Source organism: Molothrus aeneus, chromosome 26 (assembly GCF_037042795.1).
Source record: "Molothrus aeneus isolate 106 chromosome 26, BPBGC_Maene_1.0, whole genome shotgun sequence".
In the NCBI taxonomy this organism is placed as follows: domain Eukaryota; kingdom Metazoa; phylum Chordata; class Aves; order Passeriformes; family Icteridae; genus Molothrus; species Molothrus aeneus.
In genome coordinates, this window is record NC_089671.1 from 2,478,702 (window position 1) to 2,505,020 (window position 26,319).

At 49.9% G+C, this 26,319-nt stretch overlaps 1 protein-coding gene across 4 annotated transcripts in view; it reads right to left on the reverse strand.

Moving 5' to 3' along the window:
• The window catches only part of MAP2K6 (mitogen-activated protein kinase kinase 6), an 82,585-nt gene that overhangs the window by 9,519 nt on the left and 46,747 nt on the right, over window positions 1–26,319 (reverse strand). For 2 of the 4 annotated variants that reach the window (XM_066566074.1, XM_066566073.1), the window contains exon 12: window positions 21,330–21,445. In XM_066566074.1, the coding sequence (XP_066422171.1) occupies window positions 21,368–21,445 (78 nt within the window). In that variant the 3' untranslated portion in view covers window positions 21,330–21,367. Of the gene's footprint in view, window positions 1–8,766; window positions 9,743–10,038; window positions 21,446–26,319 lie in introns of those variants that run through there. The other 2 variants (XM_066566071.1, XM_066566072.1) reach the window with 2 other exon arrangements.

Here is a 26,319-nt window from a genome sequence, read left to right on the forward strand (position 1 = left end):
TGTTGAGTTTTATATTTTTTTGGTCAGGGTTGGGATTAAATGTGCTAGAGAGTATTTCTTATTCAGACTTAGATATTTATTAGTTTTTATCTATATTACAGTTTCACAAATTGTGAGTTCTACAGCACTTCACGCTAACAAACTAAAAATTGAGCCCTATCTCTCAACAAGGTTTTTTAAGGATAAACTGTCTAACTAAAAAATGACACTTAAATTATTTTTACTTCTAACTTTATAACTAACTACTTGTGGCTTACAGAGTGGACTTTTTTATCTAATTACATAATACTATCTAAACTTATGAAGAAGAAGGTGAAGAAGAAGGAGTAGCTTCTGCCTTAAAACTTCTATCTTGCTTTACATTATATATATGTATTAATTGCTTTATATATATATATGTATTACTTTATTCTAAAAGGTTCAACTCTAATTTTCCTACTATGTGATATTGCACACTTCTATTTAAACTCCACACTTATGATCCCAGTTCTATCATTTAATTTTGGAAGCTTTCTCTACAGCTTCAGGTCAAATGCAGTGCTCTCTTGGGGGTCAGTGCCTGACAGCACAGAAAGTCTCAAATTCCCAATAACCAGGGTTCCAACACTCCTGCCCCCTTTCCCTGCAGTCAGATTTCCCTGCCCATGGATTCCTTCTTCGAGAGCAACCTCCTCCTCCTCCTCCTCCTCCTCCTCCCGGAGCTTTCAGGCAGAGGCAGCATCAGGAATAAATGTATTGCCACCTGCAGCCTGCTTGGGAAAGAGCTGCTGGAACCAGCCCTGCAGGCTGCTCTGACAACCTGCTGCCTCCAAATCCCTCGGATCTTCAGGGATGGTGGGCATCAACCCTCGTTTCAGCGTTGTAGGAGTGAATCAGTTTGTTTTATTTCTAATTTTGATCCGTGCCCAGAGATGTGAGCTCGGGGGAAACAGGGGAGTTTCCATCTGCTGATACTATTTACAAGCTGGGGTGGTGTTATTCAAACCTCAGTGTAAAAAAAATGGGGTTAAAATCTCCCTTGATTTTCATGTTCCTTTTTACTTTGTGACCAAAACTTCCCTGTTTTCGGTGTTAAATTCACCCAGGGATCCAGCAGCCTCCTCAGCTCTGCAGAGATGGGAGTGAGTGTGTTTATATGTATTTCAAGTAATTTTACCTTTAAAAAATGCAATGTTATGAAATATTAACAGTTAAAGTATCAGTGACTGCACTCTTAGCCAGATCTGCTTTGTTGGTTTTTTTAATACATGTAGGGAAAAAAAAAAATCTTATTTGCCTGAAGAACATGTCAGAACTTGAACAGATGGGAGTTTTTACCAAAAGGAGACTGTTTTGTTCAGACATCATTCCCTTTCCAAAACCTCAAGTAAAGTTTTATATCTTTCAGCAAATCTTGGAGTGGGATTATAAATTCAAAATAAAAATACAGAAATTTCCTATGGTGAGCTTATAAATGCCAGTTTACAACATTTTCTGGTGTCTTAATGAGAGCCATGTGACCAAAGCTATATATTCTAGGAAATAGCCAAAAGGCACATATGCTTTTACAAGCCCATTTTTAAATGTAGAGGACTGATTTTCACAGTTTTAACACAAGAGGTTATTATCCTTTTTTAATTAAAAAATTACTGGGTTATTTTATTTTTTTTTTCCATTTTCAACACGCTCTGCACTGCTGGAGAGAATCAAGTCCTGTCTCCAGAGACCCAGTGCAGTGCAGGGATGTTGATATTCCCCTGGCATATCCCAAAATCCCAAAGTCATCTATTTTCCATGCTGATTTACCCTTGGCAGCTCCCAAAATCCCAAAGTCACCCATTTTCCATGCTGATTTATCCCTGGCAACTCCCAAAAAATGTCACCCATTTTCACAGCTCCCAAAATCTCAGTGTCACCCATTTTCCATGCTGATTTATACCTTGAAAATCCCCAAAAATGTCACCCATTTTCACAGCTCCCAAAATCCCAAAGTCACCCATTTTCCATGCTGATATTCCTCTGGCAGATCCCAAAATCCCAAAGTCACTCATTTTCTATCTAGATATTTCCCTGCCAGCTCCCAAAATCTCAGTGTCACCCATTTTCCAAGCTGATTTATCCCTGGAAGATCCCCAAAAATGTCACCCATTTTCACAGCTCCGAAAATCCCAAAGTCACCCATTTTCCATGCTGATATTCCTCTAGCAGCTCCCAAAATCTCAGTCTCACCCATTTTCCATGCTGATATTCCTCTGGCAGATCCCAAAATCCCAAAGTCACCCATTTTCTATCTAGATATTTCCCTGCCAGCTCTCAAAATCTCAGTGTCACCCATTTTCCATGCTGATTTATCCCTGGAAGATCCCCAAAAATGTCACCCGTTTTCCCAGCTCCCAAAATCCCAAAGTCACCCATTTTCCTTGCTGATATTCTCCTGCCAGCTCCCAAAATCTCAGTGTCACCCATTTTTCATGCTGATATTCCTCTGGCACCTCTCAAAATCCCAAAGTCATCAATTTTCCATGCTGATGCTCCCCTGGCAGATCCCAAAAACATCACCCATTTTCCCCAGTGTCGCTTTGGTTGTGGGAGTGTAGCACCCATGATGCTCTCAGACTGCAGCATCATTAAAACCATATTTATTTTACTTAAACCCTGCAAAATAGGACAGTGACCCTAATGGCACATCATGGTGTCAGTGGGGGAAGGGGGCTGTTCCTGAACCTCTCCAGCTGTAAATTGTCAGGTTTGGTGCCACAGCAGGGCTGAGCTCTCTGCTCCTCACAGCCCCCAGCCCCATTTCTGCTGTCAATAGGGATGTTTGTCCCGATTGAATGCCCCGTGATGGGTTGTAGCCTCCAGGCATCCTCCCCTCTCATCCCCAGCTCCTGAAAAACGCAGATGAGGCCAGGCACTAAAAGGGTGAGAGGCTCCTCTGGCTCCCTGTGGTTGGAGCTCTGGCTGCTGAGAATTTTGGAGTTTCTGTGCTGCCAAGCACTGACCCCCAAGAGAACACGGCACTGACCTGAGGCTGTGGAGAAGCTTCCAAAATGGAATGGCAGAACTGGGATTGTGGGTGTGGAGTTTGGGTAGAAGTGTGTGATATCACAGGGTGGAAAAATCAGAGTTTAAGGGTTTAGAATTCAGTAATAGATATGGGGCAAGATGGAGGTTTTAGGGTGGAGGCTGCTCCTTCTTCTTCCCCTTCTTCTCCCCTTCTTCTTCACCTTCTTCTTCCCCTTCTTCTCCCCTTCTTCTTCACCTTCTCCTTCACCTTCTTCCTTCTCCATGGGTTTGGGTGATTTCGTGTATTTGGACAGAAAAGTCCACATTGTGGACTTTGAGTGATCAGTTATTGGGTTAAAAGTGAAAATAATTTAGGTGTCATTTCTTATTTGGATAATTTGGCCTTAAAAGACCTTGTAGCAAAAGATTTTGGCCATTTTGTGTCTTGTTGGTGAAGAACTGCAGAACTCACTGCAGTGAGACTGTAACCAACACCCTGTAATATTTCCAGTGGAGCTTCCAGGGCACATGGGGCACACCCCAGAGGGGTCCCAGGGGGGTTCTTTGTCTGTATGTCCTAAATGTCAGCTCCAGGTTCAACTAAACCCATCAGCTGCCAGCACTGAGGCTGAGCAAGGAGAAAACTCACTGGGTCAGGGTCAGCAGAGGTGCAGGGATGTCCCTCAGCCCAGGATGGCTCCTTGCTGGACTGGTTCTGACTGGGATGGAGTTGCTTTTCTTCCAGTGGCCACTGTGGGGCTGTGTTTGGGGTTTGTGCTGAACACAGGGTTGACAACCTGGGGATGTTTCTGTTATTTTTGAGCTGTGCTTGCACAGTCAAGGCTTTTTCTGCTCCTCACCCCTCCAGTGAGGGCACAAGGAGCTGGGAAGGGACACAGCCAGGACAGCTGACCCCAAGTGACCCCAGGGATACCCCAGGCCACCCATGTCAGGCTCGGGAACAAAGGAGGAGGGAAGGGAGGACATTTGGAGTGGTGGCCTTTGTCCTCCCTGCTGTCCTGGGGATGGCTGAGCCCCTGCCTGCCATGGGAAGTGGGGAATGAATTCCTTGTTCTGCTTTGTTTGCATGTGTGGCTTTTGCTCTAATTATTAATCTGTCTTTATCTCAACCCAAGAGTTTTCTCAGTTTTACCCCTCTGGCTCTCTCTCTCTGTGGGGCTGAGCTGCTGGGGCTGGGGTTAAACCACCACATCTGGAATGGAGCCACAGCTGGAATCTCTGCTGGCACATGGAGTCTCCGAGTGGACCACGAGATCAGCACGTGACCCCCAGACTGTCCATAGGGGCCCTCAGTGGCACCAATTTAATCATTAAATATTTGCATGTTTCCAATTAAAACGGAGCCCAGGAGACTCTGCAAGCCTGGGATGGGCCATGGATGTGTCCTGTGCTCTCCCCCAGCACTGCCTGCTGGGCCAGGGAAGCTCTGGCTGTGCAAGAGTTAAGGGCTGGGGGCTGGGAATTAATTAACATCTTCCATCTTCATCTGATCTCAGGTGGATACTTAATGTTTTTGTCTGCAGAGGTTTATTTTCCTCCAGATTGATTGGATGAATTGTGTTCCCAGAGATCAGAGAGTTCAGATGGCAGAGGATCCTCTTAACAGAAGATGAAAGCCAACATAATCAACTGCACAACTTCAAAACATGCAGCTTGTTCTTGTTGGCTGTGCCTAAGTTTTCCCTGCAGAGAAGCTGTCGACAATGATTTGATATCAATCCAGTAACAATCCCTGGTTTCTAATAATAATTTGCACTTCAGTAGAAATGTTCATGTGAGGCTCTGAGAGCATTTAGCAGATGGTCATTAGTGAAGCTCCCCAGTTCTCCTGTGAGGAAGAGATAACAATTACGAGCCTTGTTTTACAGATGGTGACACTGAGGTGAGGCACTGAAAGGTGAAATAACTCTCCTAATTTTCCATAATGAGCCAGTGGCAACAGATCCATGAATGAAGCCCAGGCATCCTGCTGCGATTACTCCACAAACCCTACATCCTTATCTTTCACAGGAAAACGTGGTCAAAGAGATGAGCCTGGAAAGCAAAAAAGCAAATGACTCAAAGGCAGGATTCATGACACATTTCTGGAAATAAGGAATTAGGTCTGGGTCAATAAATAACTGGGAAACCAGGGGGACGCAATCCGAGAGGCATGTGAAACGAAGATGGATGGAAAAGAAAGAAGATAATGGAAGGGAGGGGAAGGAAAACAGAGCAGCTCTGACTTTTTATTTCCACTCTTGGTTTCAATCAGCCTTGTAAAATTAAAGGTTAGGCTCTGAGAGAAAGGAGAAAGCTCCATCTGCTCCCGTGGGGATTCATCCAATGGGTGAGGCTTCAAACTGCCTGCAACAAAAACCTCTGATGGCTCCTTACCCTGCAGCCAGGTGCCAGCTGCTGGGACACTGCTTGTGTTTGGGTACCTCAGAGGCCATGGGGAGGGCAGGGAAATGGGGCTGGAGCTCTGGGAACAGCAGCTGGAGCTCTGGGAACAGTGTCTGGAGCTCTGGGAAGAGCGGCTCTGCCCTGCGGCATCACCCACCAAACCGCGGCGGGGCTGGAGAGCGCTGCGGGCTCAGCCTGGCTGGAGGTGCAAGGGCTGGAGCTCTGGGGCTAATTTTAGCTTCCACCTGCACTGGTTTTGCCTTTCTCACCCAGCAGGGCTGCCCTGCCAGCGCTGAGGGACTGGCTGGTGCCCCGAGCCGCCCCGCGCGCAGCGCGCGCACGCCGAGGGAACGCGGCCCGGCCGTGCAGTTTATAAAACAGCCAAGTGGAAGCCAAAAGACTTGAGTCTAATCCCTCCAGTTAAGTCATCTAGATTCCTTCTCGCCACCAGCCATCTGATCTCAATCAGCAAATCTTGGCCTTCCTCTCCTGACCCAGCCGAGCGCGGAGCTGAGGCCTGAAGTAATCTGCATGCAAAATGCTTTAGTAATGATTCCTGCAGGAGGGGCTGCTTTGATTGTTATTTCCCAAAAGCCCTCCAATATGAAAGGGGCAGGCAAACAACAAAGGTGGCTTGGTAATGTTTGCCATCAATAATTTGTCAATGCTTTGTAATGTTCCTCCATTTATTTTCAGTGCCTGTGGTTAATAGAAGCCTATTGAAAGAGACCTATTTATATGCATGCCTTAAAGGCAATCACTGGGTATTAAATGGGATGTGCTTTTAGTCTGAAGGTGCTTCCAAGTGTCTATTAGTAAGATTCAGCAAGTAAATGGAACAGAATTAAACATCTGTGTGTTTAACATCAATAAACTGCATCACCTTTGGGTGCAGTGTATGCTTCAAAAACGTTGCAAGATCTTCACGGATTTATGAACTCACAGAATAGTTTGGGTCAGGAGGGACCTTAAAGATCATCCAGTCCAGGGACACCTTCCACTATCCCATGTGGCTCCCAGCCCCATCCAGCCTGGCCTTGGGCACTGCCAGGGATCCAGAGGCAGCCACAGCTGCTCTGGGTACCCTGTGCCAGGGCCTGCCCACCCTCACAGGGAACAATTCCTTCCCAATACCCTACTCTCTGTGAGTCTGAAGCCATCCCCACTTGTCTCATCATGATTATATTGATTTCACCATCACTCCCAGCACCAGACAGCCAAAACTGGAACCAAAATTGTGTTGGAGTGATAACACCAGGAAAATTTGGGAGAGCAGCAGCGATGTCTGACAGGCAAGATCTTGACTGGAAAGAGTTGGAGAACCTCAACCACGAGCACAACCGTGGCTGCTCCTGTTGCAGGTGCCCCTCAGGGGCACATGAGCTTGGTGGAAGCTGCTCAAAGGCAGCTGGTTGGTGTGGGAACTGGGATGGGGATTCTGGAATGCTCATTGGCATATCTGCACTTTGGAAGCCAATCCTAGTGCCCATCCAGGCGGGCTCCCAAAGGAGAGGAAAAAAGATGAAGAAGGGCAGCTCAATTCAGCCCCAAGGACCCCAACTTTCCCTCTTCTCTTCCTCACACCTCAACTTTCCCTGTCCTTTTCCTCACTTCCCTGTGATGTTAGCTGGGATAACACAGGAATGACTTCACAATTTCATACATGGAGCAGGCAGGGGAGGCAGAGGAAACAGGATCTGCCATTTTCAACCCAGATAATTGCATTACAAAGCCCAGCACAGTTTTCATTATTGTGCCGTGTTCAATCAACCTCCATCCCAAAGGTGCACACAGATCTCAGGCTATTCCAGGCCTTGGCAGCTGCTCCGCTGTACTTGCTCCTTTTTATTTATTTTTTTTTTTTTTTTTTCATCTTGGGGCTTTTAAAATTGATGGGAGGCTGAAGGCAAGAGCTGATGCATTGTAGATGACAACAAAAGAGGCTCCATAAAATTGCTTTTGGCATCTCGTGTGCGTTCCGTCTACATCTTATAAATTACTGCTGCATTACAGCGATAAAAATAGGTTAGTATTTGGAATTGATTACAGTGAGATAAAGCCCTAATAAAAAAAAAAGCACTGATGCATAAATATTCCGAGCATACAGGGGTAATTTGATTTGATAAAATAAAAATATGGCTCTTAATTTCTTCCTTTTAAACAGAACACACACGCACGTGCAGCGCAGGGAGAGCTTCAGCAGCTGTTCAGTTTAGGATTCTCAGAAATGGGTCTGTGCCTCTTGCAGCTCTTCCCTTCAGACATTTTTATGGCAATCTCTGCATCACCAGCATTCCCACTGCTGGGTTATAATATTCCTGCTGCAATCCCAAAGTGTTCAGCCCAGGCATCCGTGCTTCTTCCAGGTGGCAAACATTGATTTTCCTCACACCTCAATTTTTCCTGTTCTCTTCCTCACTTCCATGTGATGTTAGGAATTACTTCACAATTTCATACATGAAACAGGCAGGGGAAGCAGAGGGAACAGCATCTGCTATTTCATCAACCCAAATAATTGCATTACAAAGCTGCATTTCAAACCCGTGCCCCTCAAAGCTTTTCATTAACCAGGCTGGGTCTCTGGAGTTCGCTGCGCAGCACATCAGCTCTGCAGCCAGTGCTCTCGCCCTCACTGGGACTGCAGGATCAGCAGAGGGAGCTGGGATATTGTTTTCTGCAGTTCTAACATAAATGGAAGGATAATTTTATTTACAGGAGGAGGAGGGAAGCAGCGATTCATGTTTCAGCACGACCAGCCCAACACGCTCCACTCCAGCACAGCGGTTTGGCTCACACAATGAACTCAGGGTGAACACTGGCCCTGCATCAGGACAAAAGGACAAAGAGTGGCCTGAGAGCCACCCTGGGAAGAAAGGCAGGTAACAGAGATGGGGCTGGCAGGGGAATGCAGAAACACAGCAAAGCAGCACATCTGTCCTGCAGCCCAGCCCGGCACCCGGCCCTTGGCCACATTGCCGGGAGGTGCTGAGCCTCCCACCCAGCAGAGCCCAGCCTGGATCAATGCTGGGCACGGGGCTGGGTCTCCTGGAACCCCTGGAAAAGCTGATTTTGGGGAGGGTTGGGGGCAGGAAGGCGCTGCTGCCGTCCCTGCGGGCCGTGCCTTTGATGTGGGCTGGACGGGATGTGGCTGCGCCTGCCCCCGCCAGCCCGAGCAGGGAAAGGGAAACCAGCGCTGACAATTATCCCTGTCGAGCAGCTTGAGCATTCCTGAGCTCTCAGTAATGTATGATAAGCTGTTGGGAGTAAGATGATCCCCAAAAACCTCCCATGGGAATGGCAAAAGCAGCCCAAAGCGTGTCCTGACACAACTGGTAACACTTCCACTGAGGGAAACACAGGTAGGCTGAGAGAATGTTACTTTTAAATTTCATTTATTTATTTTTGTGTACATTTCCCGTAATTCGACTGACATACCATTGCTATAAAGATGCCCTGCTCTTTGAATATTTCCATCCAAGACCACTAGTTTCAAGTGTGGTTATGAAAAGTCACGGCAAACATATGACTGGAAAGAGGTGGTTGGTTTTTGACTTCCAGGCAGTTGTTTGAAGCATTTCAGAGATGCACACGATATTCAGCAGAACACACGCACGCACAGCGCTGGCTGACACACGCACACACGCACACACACATCTGGAAAACTGTTACAGTGGTTGAAGTCTCCAAAAAGGTGAACTGTCCCCTCTCAGCAGCAGTGGAAAACCTCTGAGTATCCTGAGAAATCAAATCAAAGCACAGTAAAGAGGAGTAACTTACCCCATCAGCAGGGTTTGGCGTTGGTTGGGTTTTGTTTTTTTGTTTAAAGCCAAATGTATTTTGCCAATCTGACTGAAGTGAAGAAAGGGAAGGGAAGAAAGAATCTGTGGCAGTGAAGGTTAAAGAATACCAGTTCAGCACGGATCCTAAAAGCATCTCATTAAAACAACAACATGGAGTAAAAGCCTCTCAAACATTACACACAGTCCCACTGTCACTGTGCTACCCCTGCCCATCCCCAGAGCACCAGGAACAGCAGAGATGGGTGAAGGCAGCACAGGGACGTGTTGCAGGTGGAGCCAGGGGGAGGGGACGTGCAGGTGGGCAGCCAGGTGACCTCAGAAGGGCTCTGGGGACAGGGACAAGCAGTGAGCCTGGCAGTGCCTGACTGGTGGGACTTGGCAGCGTCTGCACCTGGCTGGGAACAGGAGCTCAGAGCACCCACCCCGCACAGGGCAGCTCCAGACCATGGGCAAAGCCCACAGGACACTGCCAACCAGCCAGTGCCACCCACAGCCCTGCCAGTGCCACCTCATAGCTCTGCCAGGGCCACCCACAGCCCAGCCAGTGCCACCTCATAGCTCTGCCAGTGCCACTCATAGCTCTGCCAGGGCCACCCACAGCCCTGCCAGTGCCACCCACAGCCCAGCCAGTGCCACTCACAGCCCAGCCAGTGCCACTCACAGCCCTGCCAGTGCCACCCACAGCCCAGCCAGTGCCACTCACAGCCCTGCCAGTGCCACTCACAGCCCAGCCAGTGCCACTCAGAGCCCTGCCAGTGCCACCCACAGCCCAGCCAGTGCCACCTCATAGCTCTGCCAGTGCCACTCACAGCCCAGCCAGTGCCACCCACAGCCCTGCCAGTGCCACTCAGAGCCCTGCCAGTGCCACTCAGAGCCCTGCCAGTGCCACTCACAGCCCAGCCAGTGCCACTCAGAGCCCTGCCAGTGCCACCTCATAGCTCTGCCAGTGCCACCCACAGCCCTGCCAGTGCCACTCACAGCCCAGCCAGTGCCACTCACAGCCCAGCCAGTGCCACTCAGAGCCCTGCCAGTGCCACCCACAGCCCAGCCAGTGCCACCTCATAGCTCTGCCAGTGCCACTCACAGCCCAGCCAGTGCCACCCACAGCCCTGCCAGTGCCACTCAGAGCCCTGCCAGTGCCACTCAGAGCCCTGCCAGTGCCACTCAGAGCCCAGCCAGTGCCACTCACAGCCCAGCCAGTGCCATTCATAGCCCAGCTAGTGCCACCTCATAGCTCTGCCAGGGCCACCCACAGCCCTGCCAGTGCCACCCACAGCCCAGCCAGTGCCACTCACAGCCCTGCCAGTGCCACCCACAGCCCAGCCAGTGCCACCCACAGCCCTGCCAGTGCCACTCACAGCCCTGCCAGTGCCACCCACAGCCCAGCCAGTGCCACTCAGAGCCCTGCCAGTGCCACTCAGAGCCCAGCCAGTGCCACTCAGAGCCCAGCCAGTGCCACCTCATAGCTCTGCCAGTGCCACTCATAGCTCTGCCAGTGCCACCCACAGCCCTGCCAGTGCCACTCAGAGCCCTGCCAGTGCCACCCACAGCCCAGCCAGTGCCACTCAGAGCCCAGCCAGTGCCACTCAGAGCCCTGCCAGTGCCACTCAGAGCCCTGCCAGTGCCACTCAGAGCCCTGCCAGTGCCACCTCATAGCTCTGCCAGTGCCACTCACAGCCATGCCAGTGCCACTCACAGCCCAGCCAGTGCCACCCACAGCCCAGCCAGTGCCACTCACAGCCCTGCCAGTGCCACTCAGAGCCCTGCCAGTGCCACTCAGAGCCCTGCCAGTGCCACCTCATAGCTCTGTCAGTGCCACCTCACCCCCTCCAAGCTGCTCTGGCTGGCCAAGCACCCTCCCCAAGGCTGTGACCTGGGTGCTGCCTCAGGCTGTGGTGGTTTGGATTCTCACAAGGAAAGAGCTCCCTCCACAAGGCTGAAAACTGAAAATCACCCACGTTGCTCTGTGCTGCCTTTAAGCCAGCACCACCTCTGCCCTTGCTCCCTGCCTGCACCCCAGGGCTCTCCTGAGGGGCTGGAGCTGCCCCGTGCCCTGGCTGACAGAGGGGTTGTGTGAGGTGACAGAGCCCTGCAGAGGAAACCAGAAAAGCCTGAGACAACACAAACAAACACCAAGCAATTAAAAGAAGGATGGGAGATGTGGTCTTGATGTACTTCTGCCAAGAAATAAATATTTTACGCTGCCTTTTTTCTTTTTTTTTTTTTTTCTAAAAGCACTTGCATTGTGTTTTTGTAAATCTCAAAATGGTTGAGTTACTCCCTGCACACCAAGCACAACACACACACACACCACACACACCCACACACACCTCTCACACCCTCTAATGCACACAATTCCAGCTTTGTAGAGCTACTGGATTTACTTTGAGACAAGTTTCTTGTGCATTTGGACAATTTACTTTGAGACAAGTTATTTGCAAGAAGGCAAAGTTCATGCATGGCTTTGACAGCTCCACTTTCTCATAAATGGATTTTGAAAAGCAGAAAGCAAATGAGGGCCAAAGCTCCATTTAAAGTTCACCTCGGATGCCTGAAAAGCATTTATACCCACATCCTTCTGAGGTCCCTGCTTTATGAACTTCTAATCAATTCCACATTCTGCTACCCAACGTTTCTTATACGTTGGGGAAAGAAAACAAACCAGAGAAGCAGCGTGAGCTGTCTGAAAACAGCTGCACCAGGGAAGGGCTTGAGTCACCTCCCTGGAAGGGCCCAAAGTGTGGGCATGTGGCACTTGGGGACATGGGTTAGTGGTGGCCTTGGCAGTGCTGAGTTTTTGGTTGGACTCGATGATTTTCAAGGTTTTTCTACCCTAAATGACTCTGTGGTTCTCGGATTCTGTTATTCTTTAGCAGAAAGGCTGGGGAGGCTTTGGAAGCACCTTTCCAAGGGGAGAAAGGGAATAAAAAGAACAAAAACCTGATGGGTTTTGAGCCCCCAGTCCTGATTCTCTCCCACACTTCAGGGGTTCCCCTCGACATCCCCTGGAGAATAAGAAGCTGCAGATGAATTGCTGGGTTATTCCTGCAGGACCCGGTGTCCTCCATGCCAGAGGTGACACCTGGCTGTCCCCAGCCCTGCCTTGGCCCATCCTGAGCACCCAGGGCTCAGCAAACTCCATGGAAATCTGACAGAGAAAAGCCTGGCACGAGCCTTGGACAAACCAAGTTTGTCATCAACCAGATTTTGATTTCCAGGTGGAAAGCGGTTGTTTTGTCAGAGTTCAGGGTGGTTTTAATGATGGGACACAGAGCATTTTACCAGCTAAACTGAACCCTGGTGCTACTCAATCCCCTCCCAAAGGAACAAGAAACCCACCTCGTTCTTCCCTCCTAAAAACATAAAAGTGAGCAGGTTTCTCCAGAAGCCCCCAAGATGTTAAAAGAAAACTCAAAAAAAAATTACAATTTTTTAAAAACAAGATTCCTTATCCCCATCCCTAATTCTAGAGCAAACCAGGACACAAAAAGAAAAATCATCTAAGTTGCTATAAATATAATTTAAAATCATAATTAGGTGTCTACTGCCATCCCAGCTGGTAGGAGAAACCACAGGGATTCCACATGGCTCGAGGGCAGGCTGGGAGATACCTTCAGCACCTCTTGGATAGTACCAGAAAGGGATAAATAATAAATAAGAAGAACATGAGAAAGAATATCAGCCTTCCACAGGGATGGAAAAGCAGAGACTTTCACAGTTAAGCAACCAAATGATGTTACTGTAAAAAAAAAAAAAAATCCTAAAAATAAAGTAAAAAAGGACTTGCATTACAGCAAGTTGGAAAGTCTTCTCCTTCCTAACATGTTCATGTGCCCTCTTCAACACCAGAGACCACTGGGATCTGGATGCTTTTCCATTTTTTTTGCTCATTTTTTGGTGTTTGGGGTTTTTTTCCCAGCCAAAATGATGTAGAAATATTCTTGTTACAGGTTTCCCACCATCTCCAGAAAAAGCAGACTTCACACCTTAAGACAGAAAGTCTAGAAATCCCATATATTGATGCTAAACGTGGATCTTTGCCAATAAAACTGTAAATCCTTAAATTGAAGATTCTGGACAATTTTAGAGAGTTGTTTAGGTTTTTTTTTCCTACAAGAAATGACAAATTTTACTCCAACACATGTCCAGCTTACAAGAAGCTCCATTTAGCAGCTTCCCCTCGTTGTATTGCTATTTAAAAATGCAGAATTCCAGCTCTTTTGGATGTTGTGACTATTTCCAGCAGCCCCTGGCACAGGGACAGCTCTCACCAAGCACAAACCACTGGATTCACCAAAATAAAAACAGCAGCCGAGCCCTGGAAATTCACTTTACACATGGATTTTAAAGGGAAAATTCAAAGTCAAATCCTGGCTTGGGGGATATTGGATGTTGAGCCCCAGCCTGCAAGAAGCCCCCCAGAAGGCACAGTCCATGCTGTAGGTGTTTATGCAGGATTTGGGACTAAATTTGGGCTCAAAATGGATGGAGAGCTCTGCAGCTGTACCTGGATTTGGGAAGATTCGATCCTGGCTCAACAGCTGTGACAGAGACTGGGATTTATCTTTAAACACACCTTTTTTGGCTTTTACCAGGCACTTAATCCACATTTCTTCACCCTGGCTGTGCAAATCAAGGACACCTGGCCCTTCCTGACTTTTCACAGTATCCACCCTGAAAAAAAAAAACCCAAACCATAAAAATGCTGAAGGTTTTTGGGTGTTCTGGGACACCCCGAGACAGCTGAATGTTCTCTCCTAGAGGGAAAAATCCCGAGATATGGCAGAACCCAACACCTCCATCCCACAGTTCCTGGGGAAAATATGTCTGTGTGAGTTTTTGGAGGCCATGGATACTCCAGGCTGCTCTTCCAGCCTCCAGACATTGGCCCCTCTCACTGAATTTATCTCCATCCACCTCTTGGAACAGCTTGGTGCGTCAGGTCAAAGCCTTTTGGAAAGATCACGGCCTGCTCTCATTATTTCCTCAAAAACAATCATTATCTAGGGGCAAAACCAGACTGAATTCAAGCCTGAGCTGGCCTGAATTATTCCTGGAAGATAAACCAAGCAGCAGCTTTCCTGATGGGTTCAGGAATACTTTGGGGTGTGTTTAGTCTTGATTCAAAAATTACACCACTGCGAGTTTCCTGGATTTAGCTAAGCCCAAAAGCGAAAGTAACAGATCAAAATACTCCAAAATCCAACTCCTAGGAAGGGTTTTCAGGTCTGGCTAACACCAGGCAGCTTTGGAAATGGCCAAAGGATGTCTGAGCTTTTGAGATTTCCATCTCCACTTCCAAACTTCTCCCGGTTTATCCCCGCAGAACCTCGCGGCCGCTGGACGCTCGCCCCGTCCTCCGAACACCAGGAGCCTCCCAAGGAAGGGCCTGTGGCTCCTGCTGGCTGCTGGCTGGGCTCAGCCACCTCAGAGCAGGGCTGCTGCAGCTCCAGAGCTGCCCAGCATCCCCAAAGGGCAGCAAACACGCTCCTGCAGGGCGGCTGTGCAGCTGATTCCCAGCTGGGGAATGAGGGCGCGGGGAGCTGGAGAGGACAGGCAGCTCCTTCCTCCCCCAAAGCACTCCATGCACTGCAGGCCCCTTCCCCTTCCTGCTGCCTGCCCACGAAAATAAAAAGATGAGAAATATTTTGCTGTGAAAATAAGGATATGAAGGTGCCCAGGCTGTCAGGTGTCCCAGAGCTCTGCAGCATCCCAGGGCTGCTCTGAAGGACACAAATCAAGGACACCTGGCCCTTTCTGACTTTTCACAGTATCCACCCTGAAAAAAAAACCCCAAAACCATAAAAATGCTGAAGGTTTTGGGGTGTTCTGGGACACTCTGAGATGGCTGAATGTTCTCTCCTAGAGGGAGAACCATCCCCAACCATCCTGCAGCCCCAGCTGCTCCCTGGCTGTCCCTGGGGAACTCCCTCCTCCTGCTGGCCTGAAAATGGGGATTTCCAGCACATTAAGCTGGTTGGAGACCACCTTGAAAGCTTCCCCTCTTCTCTCTCAGCTCCAGAGGCCTCCAGGCCTTTTCCCTTTTATTAAAAGGGAAAAACTCTCCAGGCTTTTCCCTTTTTTTAAGGCCACACAGCAGCAGCAGCAGCAGCAGCGTGCCTTGGGTCACCTGCAGGTTCTCCCCTGTGGGCTTCTTTTGGGTTTTAGGTTTTTTAGGTTTTACTCTGGGGATGAGTGGGACCCACAAATGTGGGTGTGAAGGAAGCTGTGGGGAGGGCAAGGGCAGCCAGGCTGCTCTCAGGCTGTGTCCTGCCTCTCCTGCTGCCCCCTGGCAGACAGGGCTGACAGCAGCTGCCCACAGAGCACTCATTCTGTCCCCAGGCCATTCCATCCACCCTTGAAGTTCACTGCACTCTCAGAGCCCTTTCCATTTACCCAGCAATGGAGCTTTGTGCCTGCAGCACTGCACCAGCAGCTCCTGGCTGTGTTTATTCATCTGCAAACACCTCAGCTCAGAGATGCAGCTTTTTCTGGCCCTATTTATTACCAAAAGCCACCGTTTTTATGGAATGGGGTTGTGTGAAGGAGCAGAGTCCTTTCAGCCTTCAACAGAGCTGCCACTCCTCCAGCCATGAGCCAGGGGAGATCTCCCAGCTCTGCAGAGCACAGGGCAAATTTCACATTCTCCATCTGCTCCAGCAAAGGCTGAGCTGAAATATTAATGAGGAGATGTGATCCCTTCTCACCAGAAACAACCTGGGTTTTATGGGCCAGAGGCCAGAGGAGCAGGAAAGCTCTGGGATCCATCCTCTGCTGCTGCTTAAGGGCTTTCAAGGAAACCAGGACACAGGGTGTGAAATGTGGACATCTGGTGTGCTCTGTGTGCTCTGCCCAGCCTTCCTCTCCCCAGGCTCAGCCCCCTCCTCTGGGCACACCCAGAGCAGAGCGGGGAGCCTGCTCTAACACCACCACCAACAACATGGCAATAAAGATTAATGAGCAAAATTGCCATTTTATGTCTAATCCGTGGGGATTTGTGCTCATTAATCTTTATTAGTGTGTAATAACTGTTTAGACACTCAGGACAGATTCTCAGCTGGACCAAACTGGCTTTACTCCAGCCAAGGCAGTGGAGCAGTGCCAGTTTACACCCTCCATGACCCCAGCTCCACATGAGCCATCCCATCTGGAGGAATCACAGCCCTGACAGTATTTCCCCAACAGCAGGGGCACACAAGTGAAGGCAACTATTTGTCTTTCCCTGTATCCCAAAAAAAGAGAGCTGCATGTGTCCAGGAAGCTCAACAATAGACATGTCAATAAACACAAGGAAATGCAATGAAAAAGCAACAGCAACAAAAGGAACCCCAAGGAGCAGGGAAGTGGATGGTTTCAGAGGCAATGCTGTAAGATCTGGTTTGGCAGGAGCATAACTAAGAGGGATCTTTGGCATGTGAAAGAGTGAAAGCACCAAGACAGGCCCCCAGAGTTCCTCTAACAGGAACAAGATGGAAAGGGGGAAAAAAAAAACATGGAGCATCTTGGCTGGCTTTTTGGGGGGTTGTTTTGAGTAAAAAGGATTTATTAAACATGGGAGCTGGTGGGAGCCTTGTCTGAACTACACCAGAGCAGCCACTGAAGCAATGCTGTGTTGACCAAGCAGGATTTCCTCTTCCAGAAGGTGTAGGGAAGAAGGGAAATGTGCAGGTACACACCAGCATGGAGAAACCCCAGCTGAGGCTGTGCCCTCAGCCCCTTCCCACCTGGACAAGGTGCAGCAGGGTTGAGAATTGAGATTTTTTTTTTTTAGAGATTTTTTTTCAAGTAGGGACCCATCAACTCCCTCCTGCATCACACACCTGCCTCCAGACATGAAGTTTCACCTCTTTAACAAGTCAGAGTTGCCTCTTTGTCACCAGTAAACTCATCAAAAGTCAGGGAAAAGCAGAGAAATACAGTACAGAGATATCTGTGTCAAGGTTTGTACACCTGGAAGAACTCCAGCAAAGATGGGCATTGCACCCAGTGCAGCAGCATGAACCTGGTGGTTAAAAACAGCAACCAGAAAATGCCCTCCAGCTCCTCTTTCAGACTGAAGGGTCCAAAGGGCTCCTGGGGACACAGAAAACATCTTTGCTACCAGCGACACCTCAGAGCTCCACCATGGCAAGGCCTGCAGCATCCTGGAGTCTGCAGGGGCTGTGCAGTGAGGGGAGGAGGAGGAGGAGGAGGAGGAGGAGGAGGAGGAGGAGGAGGAGGAGGAGTAGGGACATCACACCTGGGGTCCCTGGGGATGTGGCAGCCTGGAGAGGCCCTCCCTGCCCTGCAAAGCCACAGCCCCCAGCAGCTCTGCTCTCTCTCTGCCCCCTGCCTTTGGGGCTCTTTCAGATTGATGGCATTTGAGACCTGCTTCTCTAAAAACCCCAGTGTGGGGCAATCCCAAACCCTGTGCTGGGTGAGCACACAACACCTTGGTGAAGAACATCCCTAATCCTCCATCCCTGGGCTGGTCAGGGGGCCAGGCTCTCAGGAAAGGTTTCTTGGCCAAACAAAGAACGTGAGCAGCAACCAAAGGCTTTTCAATCTTGACAGAGGTGCCAATTAAACAGCAGAGAGAAGAGCCTGAGCCTCATCCTGCAGCCCAGCAGGGCTCTGAGGCACACAGGAGTGCCTGGCTCTCCTCCCTGAGCTGCAGCCACCGAGCTCAGGCTTCTCTCTAAGGAATTCCTGGGTCAGGCCCAGCTTTGTGTCCACCATGAGGGATGCAGGGACAGCTCCCCTCAGCACTGGGCACTCTCACAGCACCTCCCACCCTCAGACAGCTCCACACTTACTCTGGGCTCACACAAACCGCTTGGAAAGGAGCAAAGGCGTGGAGAAGGAGCAGGGAAGGGGAGGGGAGGGATTTGCTGAGTGCCCTACTGTAATGTCATTAAAACCAAGGGATTAGAGCAGAAAGCAGAAAAGCAGGGCCTGTGTGGAGGCAGGGAGGAATCCTTTCAGAGGGTTACAGACAGCACTGCCATTAATTCTCCATTGGAAAACGCTGGTGACATTAATATCTGCTATTAATACTGAGCCCTGACAGTGTCTCATAAATTCAACCTGTCAATTACCATGGCACTGAAATGAAGGTGCTCTGAGGTCAAGGAGATGTGGCGTCCAAATCAGACTTATATTGCAGGGGAAAAGCAGCAAAAACAATCTTGAACAAAAGCATCAGATCCATATGTAGGAAAACCAAAGGGTGGTTTTAAATGTCATGTTTTTCAAAGTGAGAATTGATGCTGGAACCAAGTCTATAAACTGGCTGGCTGGACTTTCAGCTGCAGCTGAGGACAATCAATCAAAACAGCTCTGTGACTCTGAGAAAGTGAGAGAGAGCAAAAACACACACACACACACACACCATGGAATATGAGAGGGCAGATCATGAGCCAGGCCAGGCCTCTTAAAATTACACTGTGAAGTAAAACATCCTCGTGTTTCACCCGCCACAAAATGTAACCTGAAAGGTTCCCCTGGGCACAGGCTGGGACGTGGAGCTTGTCCTTCCCCGAGGGCTGGGCAGGCTCCTGGGGCAGGGCTGAGCAAGGGGAACCTCCTCCCTAAAGCCCCAATGACCTGGGAATGGCAGCCTGATTCCTGCCAGCCCTCTGCGAGCCCCTGCTCTGCACCAGCATTGAGAAATCACAGAAATGCTGCCCTGCCTGTCAGTGCCAGCCCAGGGCAGAGCTGCAGCTCCCCAGGCTGAGGTGGCAGTGACAGTGCCAGACACCCCAGGCTGTGACAGTGACAGTGACAGTGTCAGTGCCAGCCCAGGGCAGAGCTGCAGCTCCCCAGGCTGTGACAGTGGCAGTGACAGTGCCAGTACCAGCCCAGGGCAGAGCTGCAGCTCCCCAGGCTGTGACAGTGACAGTGGCAGTGCCAGACACCCCAGGCTGTGACAGTGACAGTGACAGTATCAGTGCCAGCCCAGGGCAGAGCTGCAGCTCCCCAGCCTGTGGCAGTGGCAGTGACAGTGCCAGACACCCCAGGCTGTGGTGGCAGTGGCAGTGGCAGTGCCAGACACCCCAGGCTGTGGTGGCAGTGGCAGTGGCAGCCCAGGCCCTGGCAGCACTGGAGGTGCCACCACCCCAGAGCCCTGCTCTGAACGCTGCCCTGCCAGGGGATCCCTTCCCAAAATCCCCTCAGGCTGTTCCAACCTGCACCAGCAGAGCTTGGAGCTGCTACCCTGGCAGAGTGGGGTGAAATGACACCTGCACAGGGCCAGTGACACCTGCACACATTCAGTGACACCTGCACAGGTTCAGCACTGCAGAGCAGGGTTAAATGACACCCTGCACAGGCTCAGTGACATTGTGCACAGGTTCAGTGACACCTGCACAGGTGCAGCAGTGCAGGGCAGGGTGCAATGCCATTGTTCACAGGTGCAGCACTGCAGGGCAGGGTGCAATGCCATTGTTCATAGGTACAGCAGTGCAGGGCAGGGTGCAATGCCATTGCTCACAGGTGCAGCACTGCAGGGCAGGGTGCAATGCCATTGCTCTCAGGTGCAGCACTGCAGGGCAGGGTGTGTTTCTGCTCACACCTGGCTCTGAGGGGCCGTGCCCCAGCCAGGGGTGGGGATGGAAGCGCGGGCAGGGGCACGAGGCACTTGTGCAGCCGCCCACAGTGCACAGGAGGCCCCACTGCAGGGCTGGGGGAAGGAGCCAGGGCAAAGGCAGAGGAGCTCAGGCAGGTGTGGCTCAAAGCAGCATTAACCTGGAGCCAGCAGCCTCACCTGGGCTCAGCAACACTCACAGAGCCCCTGCTCACACAGTGACTGACAGCAGGGCAGAGCAACCTCCAGCTCCTGTCCCACCTCCCCAGCCTCCTTCTCCTGCCCCAGGGCCTGGCCAGCAGCAGGGAGTTCCTGGGCAGGGTGGGCTGTGGTGTCCCTGCGTGGTTTCCCAGGCTGCAGCTCCCACGTGCAGCCGGGGCAGAGCCCAGTGCTGCTGGTGGAGCCCATTTGGGGCTGACACAGCCCAGTCCAAGTGCCAGCAGGGGCTCCTGGCAGCGCTGGCACTCCCAGACCCTGCGGGCAGCAGGGAGGGATCGCTGCCAAAGCAGTGCCAGGAGCCCTGGAAAGCAGCACTAAACCATCCCATCCTTCAGGTGTGTCACACCCTGTGCACCCTGTCCGACCCCAGGAGGAGACAGGAGCTCCCACTGAGGCCCAAAGCAGCTCATCCCCAGCCCAAGGGAGCCTCGGGCACTGCAACGCTGCTGGGCAGGCGGGCACAGACCAGGGCAGCCTCCTCCTCCTCCTCCTCTTCCTCTTTGTGCAACTTCTCTGACAACCTCCTTCCTCCCCTCCCCTTGTCCCAGCCACTGTCCCAGGGACTCCAGAGCTCCCAGTCTGCCTCTCCAGCAGGGCAGGGGGTGGGATGGGGCTGGGAAGCATGGCTGGACTCAGAGTGTGTGTCTGGAGGTGACACAGGGGACACCAGGGCCTTCCTCCCTAGCACAGCTCAAGCAGCTGAGCTGCAAGTCTTGCTCATCAATTCCTTTTATGATGCACATTAAATGTATTCCACAACAGGGACACTTCTCCTCTGCTCTCTCCTCCTCTCAGACACCTCTTCCTCAGCAAAGCCCTACAAGTGCTGCTTGCTGTGGCCTCATTTTGCATCATCATCATCATCATCATCATCATCATCACCACGCACTCATCCTCATATAAAACAGAAATCTATTCCATCAAGCACTTAACATAAATATTAAAATAATGGAAGGGACAAAATATAAATCTACATACAACTTCATGACTACCATAGCACCTATTACCATGACAAAGCAAATTCTGGTTCAAGGGGAAGGGAAGGGGGATGAGGAGCAAGTTAGGAAGAGGAACCTCGACTGTCATTAAATATGTAAATCACTCATTCAAAAAAAAAAATTTTGCTGTTGTTGTTGTTGTTTTGTTTTTCTTTTTGTTTTAAGGTTACCAACCTTATTAAAATTCATTTCCACTAACCAGCTCGTTCTATGTCACTATGGATACCAAAGAACCCTTTCAAAAAACTCGGGCGAGGCGGGGGTTTCTCAGAATAAAACCAAACCAAAGCAAAACAAAACACTTTCTGTTGGTGCTTCCATGACAAGTCCTGCCACGTGCCCCTCCCCTGCACCCACCAGTCCACAGAAGGGCAATTCTTTTCCAAGTCCAGTTCTCAGTCTCCCAGGATGAGCTTGACAAAAGAGGCGACGTCTGTCTCTTTGGATTCGTGCAGGGTGAAGAAAGGATGTTGCTGGGAAAGCAAAGAGAGAGAAAAACAGCAAAGTTTATTATTCACCACAATGAGCATAAAAGCTTTGCAGACAATCCTCTAGACAGTGAAGAAGGTTTTGTCCTTAGCATCGTAATATTGGGTTTTTACAGCTGAGAAAATCAGGGAGCACAAGGGCTGCTCCATGGAATTGTGATGGCCCCCTTGATTCCCCCCAGACCCTGCCGCACCTGGCAGGGCTCAGTGGGCAGCTCTGGAGGGAAGGGGAGGCTTAGAAAACCTTCTCCATGTGCCCCAAAACACCCCCCAGCCCATGGTTACCCACCCAGCTGGAGCAGGCTGGATTCCCCCAGACCCTGTCCTGGCTGAGAGGGCTCAGTGGGCAGCACTGGAGGCAAGGGGAGGCTTAGAAAATCCTCTCCATGTGCCCCAAAACACTCCCCAGACAGCCCATGGTTACCCACCCAGCTGGAGCAGGGCAAACCTTGCTGATTGGATTCGCCCAAGCCCTGTCCTGGCTGACAGGGCTCAGTGGGCAGCTCTGGAGGGAAGGGGAGGCTTAGAAAACCTTCTCCATGTGCCCCAAAAACAGCTCCCAGACAGCCCATGGTTACCCACCCAGCTGGAGCAGGCTGGATTCCCCCAGACCCTGTCCTGGCTGACAGGGCTCAGTGGGCAGCACTGGAGGCAAGGGGAGGCTTAGAAAACCCTCTCAATGTGCCCCAAAACACTCCCCAGACAGCCCATGGTTACCCATCCAGCTGGAGCAGGGCAAACCTTGCTGATTGGATTCGCCCAAGCCCTGTCCTGGCTGACAGGGCTCAGTGGGCAGCACTGGAGGCAAGGGGAGGCTTAGAAAACCCTCTCCATGTGCCCCAAAAACACCTCCCAGACAGCCCATGGTTACCCACCCAGCTGGAGCAGGCTGGATTCCCCCAGACCCTGCCGCACCTGGCAGGGCTCAGTGGGCAGCACTGGAGGAAAGGGGAGGCTTAGAAAACCCTCTCAATGTGCCCCAAAACACCCCCCAGACAGCCCATGGTTACCCATCCAGCTGGAGCAGGGCAAACCTTGCTGGCTGCAGTGGTTTTCCCTCAGCTCTGTCTGTGTATTTTTACCCTCTGGCGACTCCTGAGCCTCATTTCCTCCCTGAGCTGCCCTTCCTCAGAGCAGGAGAGGCTCCTTCACACAGGAAAGCCACCCCAACTGGAAAACCATCCCCTCTTGTGTGTTTAACTGCTTCATCCTGACCAACATGGGGAGACAGCCTGCCAGAAAACCCTGCTGACATTTCAGCACCAATGGAAAAATACGGGTGAGGAGGAAAAACACAACCCAATCCCACCCAGAGCAACAAAACCCCTCTCCACCAGGACCAGAAATTCAGTTTGGTTGGTTCAGACACACACCAAGCTGAGATCCCACCTAAAAACCCCCAAAATCCTGCTTGACACCCGCTGTCCTGGCAGATAATTGGATTTATTTGTATGGAGGGGGTCAGAGGGAACCAAAAGGCAGCCAGGGCCCTGCAGGGCTCACAGTGATCTCTGCTCTGTACAAGGCTTTGATTTCCAGTCCTCTCATTTTGAGTCAGATTTTTAAAGGTAATTTGGGGTTTCCAGGGTTTTTCCAAGCTGCCCCTCAGCATTGGCTGTTTCCTGGCAGTGGCCAAGTGGAGGGAGAAGAAGAGCAAAGAAAAGAGATTTTTCAAGGTGGGCTTGAGTGCAAAGTCACAGATGAGGCAGCTCAGAGTGGCTGGGAAGTGATCCAAAGACACTCCAGTAAGGAAGAGGAAGCACAATTATGTGGGAAACAGGGCTGGAATGGGCTGAGGCAAAGATCCAGGCAAAACTTGAGGTCTCCCTAGGTCAGACAGTCACAGGAATTGAAGTGTCCCGAGTAACTCTGAGGTGACCCCAATGTCTTGTTATAATCCCAGCATGACATCCCTGCTTTCACACCCTCTAAGAGCCTAAATGAGGGGTGTGGGACTCCAGGGGCTCTCCAAAATGCAGTTTATTTTATACAAAATGCAGTTTAATGTATACAAAATGCAGTTTATGCCATCCAAGAGGTTACAGCACTCCAGGGTGGTGGGTGACAGAGCTGTGCCCACAGCTGCAGGCAGGCCTGGAGACCCTTTGGTTTTGGTTACAGTGCATTCTATACTTTTCTTTTGGTTACAAAAGAGAAGAAGCCTCATGGCTTTGCTCGCTTAATAATTAATGACACATTTTGCTTCATGTTAGCCCAGTAATGCAAACCAAAAAAAAAAATGTCCCAAAGGTGGCAGAGTAGGTGGGATGAAACACTGCTAGGACCAAGGATTTTTCATATCAAAGCTCAGGGGTGTCTGGGCTTGTGCAAAAATGTAAAGAGGTGGGATGGGGAGGCTGTTAACTTGTTCTTCTAGAGCATGAAAGGACTCCCACAGCTAGTCTGGGAGGTGCAAGAACAGCTGGGAGGGCTATTAGCCAAGATAGCCACCAAGAATCCGGAAAACATGAGGAGAAATGAATCTCAAGCAACAATTTTGAAAGCAGGATTTAGTTCTGAAACATCCATGACATTTTTCCTTAGGTGGGCAGAGATTTTCCAATTCTAGGAATTGTCATAATGCCCATGGCTATTAACATAGGAATAGCTCAGTTTTAGGTTACACTGCATTCTATACTTTTCTTTTGATTACATTGCATTCTATACTTTTCTTTTGGTTACAATGCATTCTATACTTTTGGTTACATTGCATTCTATCCTTTTCTTTTAGTTACAATGCATTCTATCATTTTCTTTTGGTTACACTGCATTCTATCCTTTTCTTTTGGTTACAATGCATTCTATACTTTTCTTTTGGTTACATTGCATTATAAATTTTTCTTTTGGTTACAATGCATTCTATCCTTTTCTTTGCTGAGCATCTTCATGCAGTAGAACCAATCTATCCCTTAACTTTTATCTGCAGCCTATCATAACTCCTGTAATTACCATATTCATGTCACTGTTCTCCAATCACTAACAGTCAGTACATTACAGTTTAAGCCAGAAGTTGTTTTTCAGTTTTCCTGCAGTGGAAAATTCTGAGACCTTTTTTCTACTTGCCACATTTGCTGCCTTGTTTGCCTGTGCTCTCTTTCTGCCTGGTAAAAACATCTTCTTGTTTGGGGTGGGTTTATCCTTTGCTCTAAGCCATACAAACCCCTTCTAACTAACATAAAATACCCTTTGTCTCCTTGGTTATCCAGCAAGGCTGGCTCAGCAATTCTTTTCTTCTATATCAAAACTTGCTTCCATCTCTATTCCTTCATCAGACTCTACATTCAAAAATCTTTCTGCCCAGCACACAGGTCTGTGAGACTTTCCTGTCAACCTTTCCTCCTTCCCAACACCACCCCACTGAAGGGACGCCCAGGGCACAGCCTGGAAACACCCAGATAATGTGCCAGGGGTGGCAGCAATGCCCCTGAGATGGCACAGAGCCCCGTGCCAGGCAGGCTGTGCACGCCACCACTGCCACAGTAGTTTCATGCTCCACTTCACCTGAGGAAAGGGGGTTTTTAAATGAAATTAAGCAGCCCTATCAGCTTTCCTGATGCTCAAGATAGCACAGAGTCACATTTTCCATGAGAAACCTCAATCCCACAGGAAAGCAAGGGAGCAGTCTTGGTCTAAATGACAAGTCCAATCCAGCACCACAACTTAATGCTGTGAGAGAGAGGAAAAAACCCCAACAGAACAGCAACCCTCAACCACAGGACCTCACAACATCCATGTCAGCCATAAAATACCACAGCATTGAGGTACTCTGCAGGGGTGATCCAAGAAGCTAATTCAATAGAAATGCACTCCCTTGCCAATGGGTATTAATGCTGCAGCAGCCAGAGATGCTTCAGTGAACCTTTCTTGATAAAAGGCCATTTGGCAAAGTTCAGAAGTTTGCTTAAAATATACAGATGGATCTATTCAATGATATAGCCCCCAAAAAAATAAAGTTTGGTTTTTTTTTTTTTAAAAAAAAGCCATAAATCTCAGGCCTCTCTTTGTTTGAAACCAGTCTGGGGCAAGCTGTGTGTCAATCAGATCTATTTATAGTTTAATTGCATTACAGGGCCCAGCACCAAATGCCACGGGAATTATCCACTGCTTACAGCTCAGGGTGGTGGATTTCCAGCATGACTTGCAGGTAAAAACCACCTTAAACCTGCCCCTTCTCCCCTCTGAGCAGAAGGTGTGAGGTGGTGATGGGTCTGACCCTCTGGTGGCAGAATGTACATCCCAAAAATTGTGGGGTAGGGAATATGAGTGCCTAAAGAAATCCCTCAGCACTTTCCACCCTTAATCCAGGTGATCTTGACACTGAGACTGGACAGGGGTGGGAATGCAGGGTCAGGATCTTCAGAAATAACAAATTTAGGCACTTCCCTGCTTTTAGAAAGCTGTGAATTGTGTGAGAGTTAAAAAGGATTAAATGCCTGCAGGAGTGAAACATCAACTTTCTGAGCTCTCCTGCTTTTTACCAGCCTTTAGGAGCACCAGGATCAATACCAGAGAGTCAGGAGAGAAGGGGAGGCCATGAAACTCTGGAGCCCAAGCAGAAAAATCTGTTCTTGCCAGCTGCAGCCCAGAGCAGTGCCCTGCACTTCCCCTGTCACCAGCCTTTATTGGCATTTTCCTCCTTGGTTACTCCTCAGTTATCCCTCCCAGTAAACAGTCTCTAGGCAGCAGATGAAATTCAATAACTGGAGTTATTAGTCACAGACTCATCCCTGTCCCCAACATCCAGGAATTATTCTGTCCAAAAATCCTCCTCTCCAAAGCACCAGGGCAGCAAAGCCCCGTTGGCCACCGGGCTCCTGCAGCTCCTGTGGAGCACCTGGGGCACACTGAGGAGTTGGAGT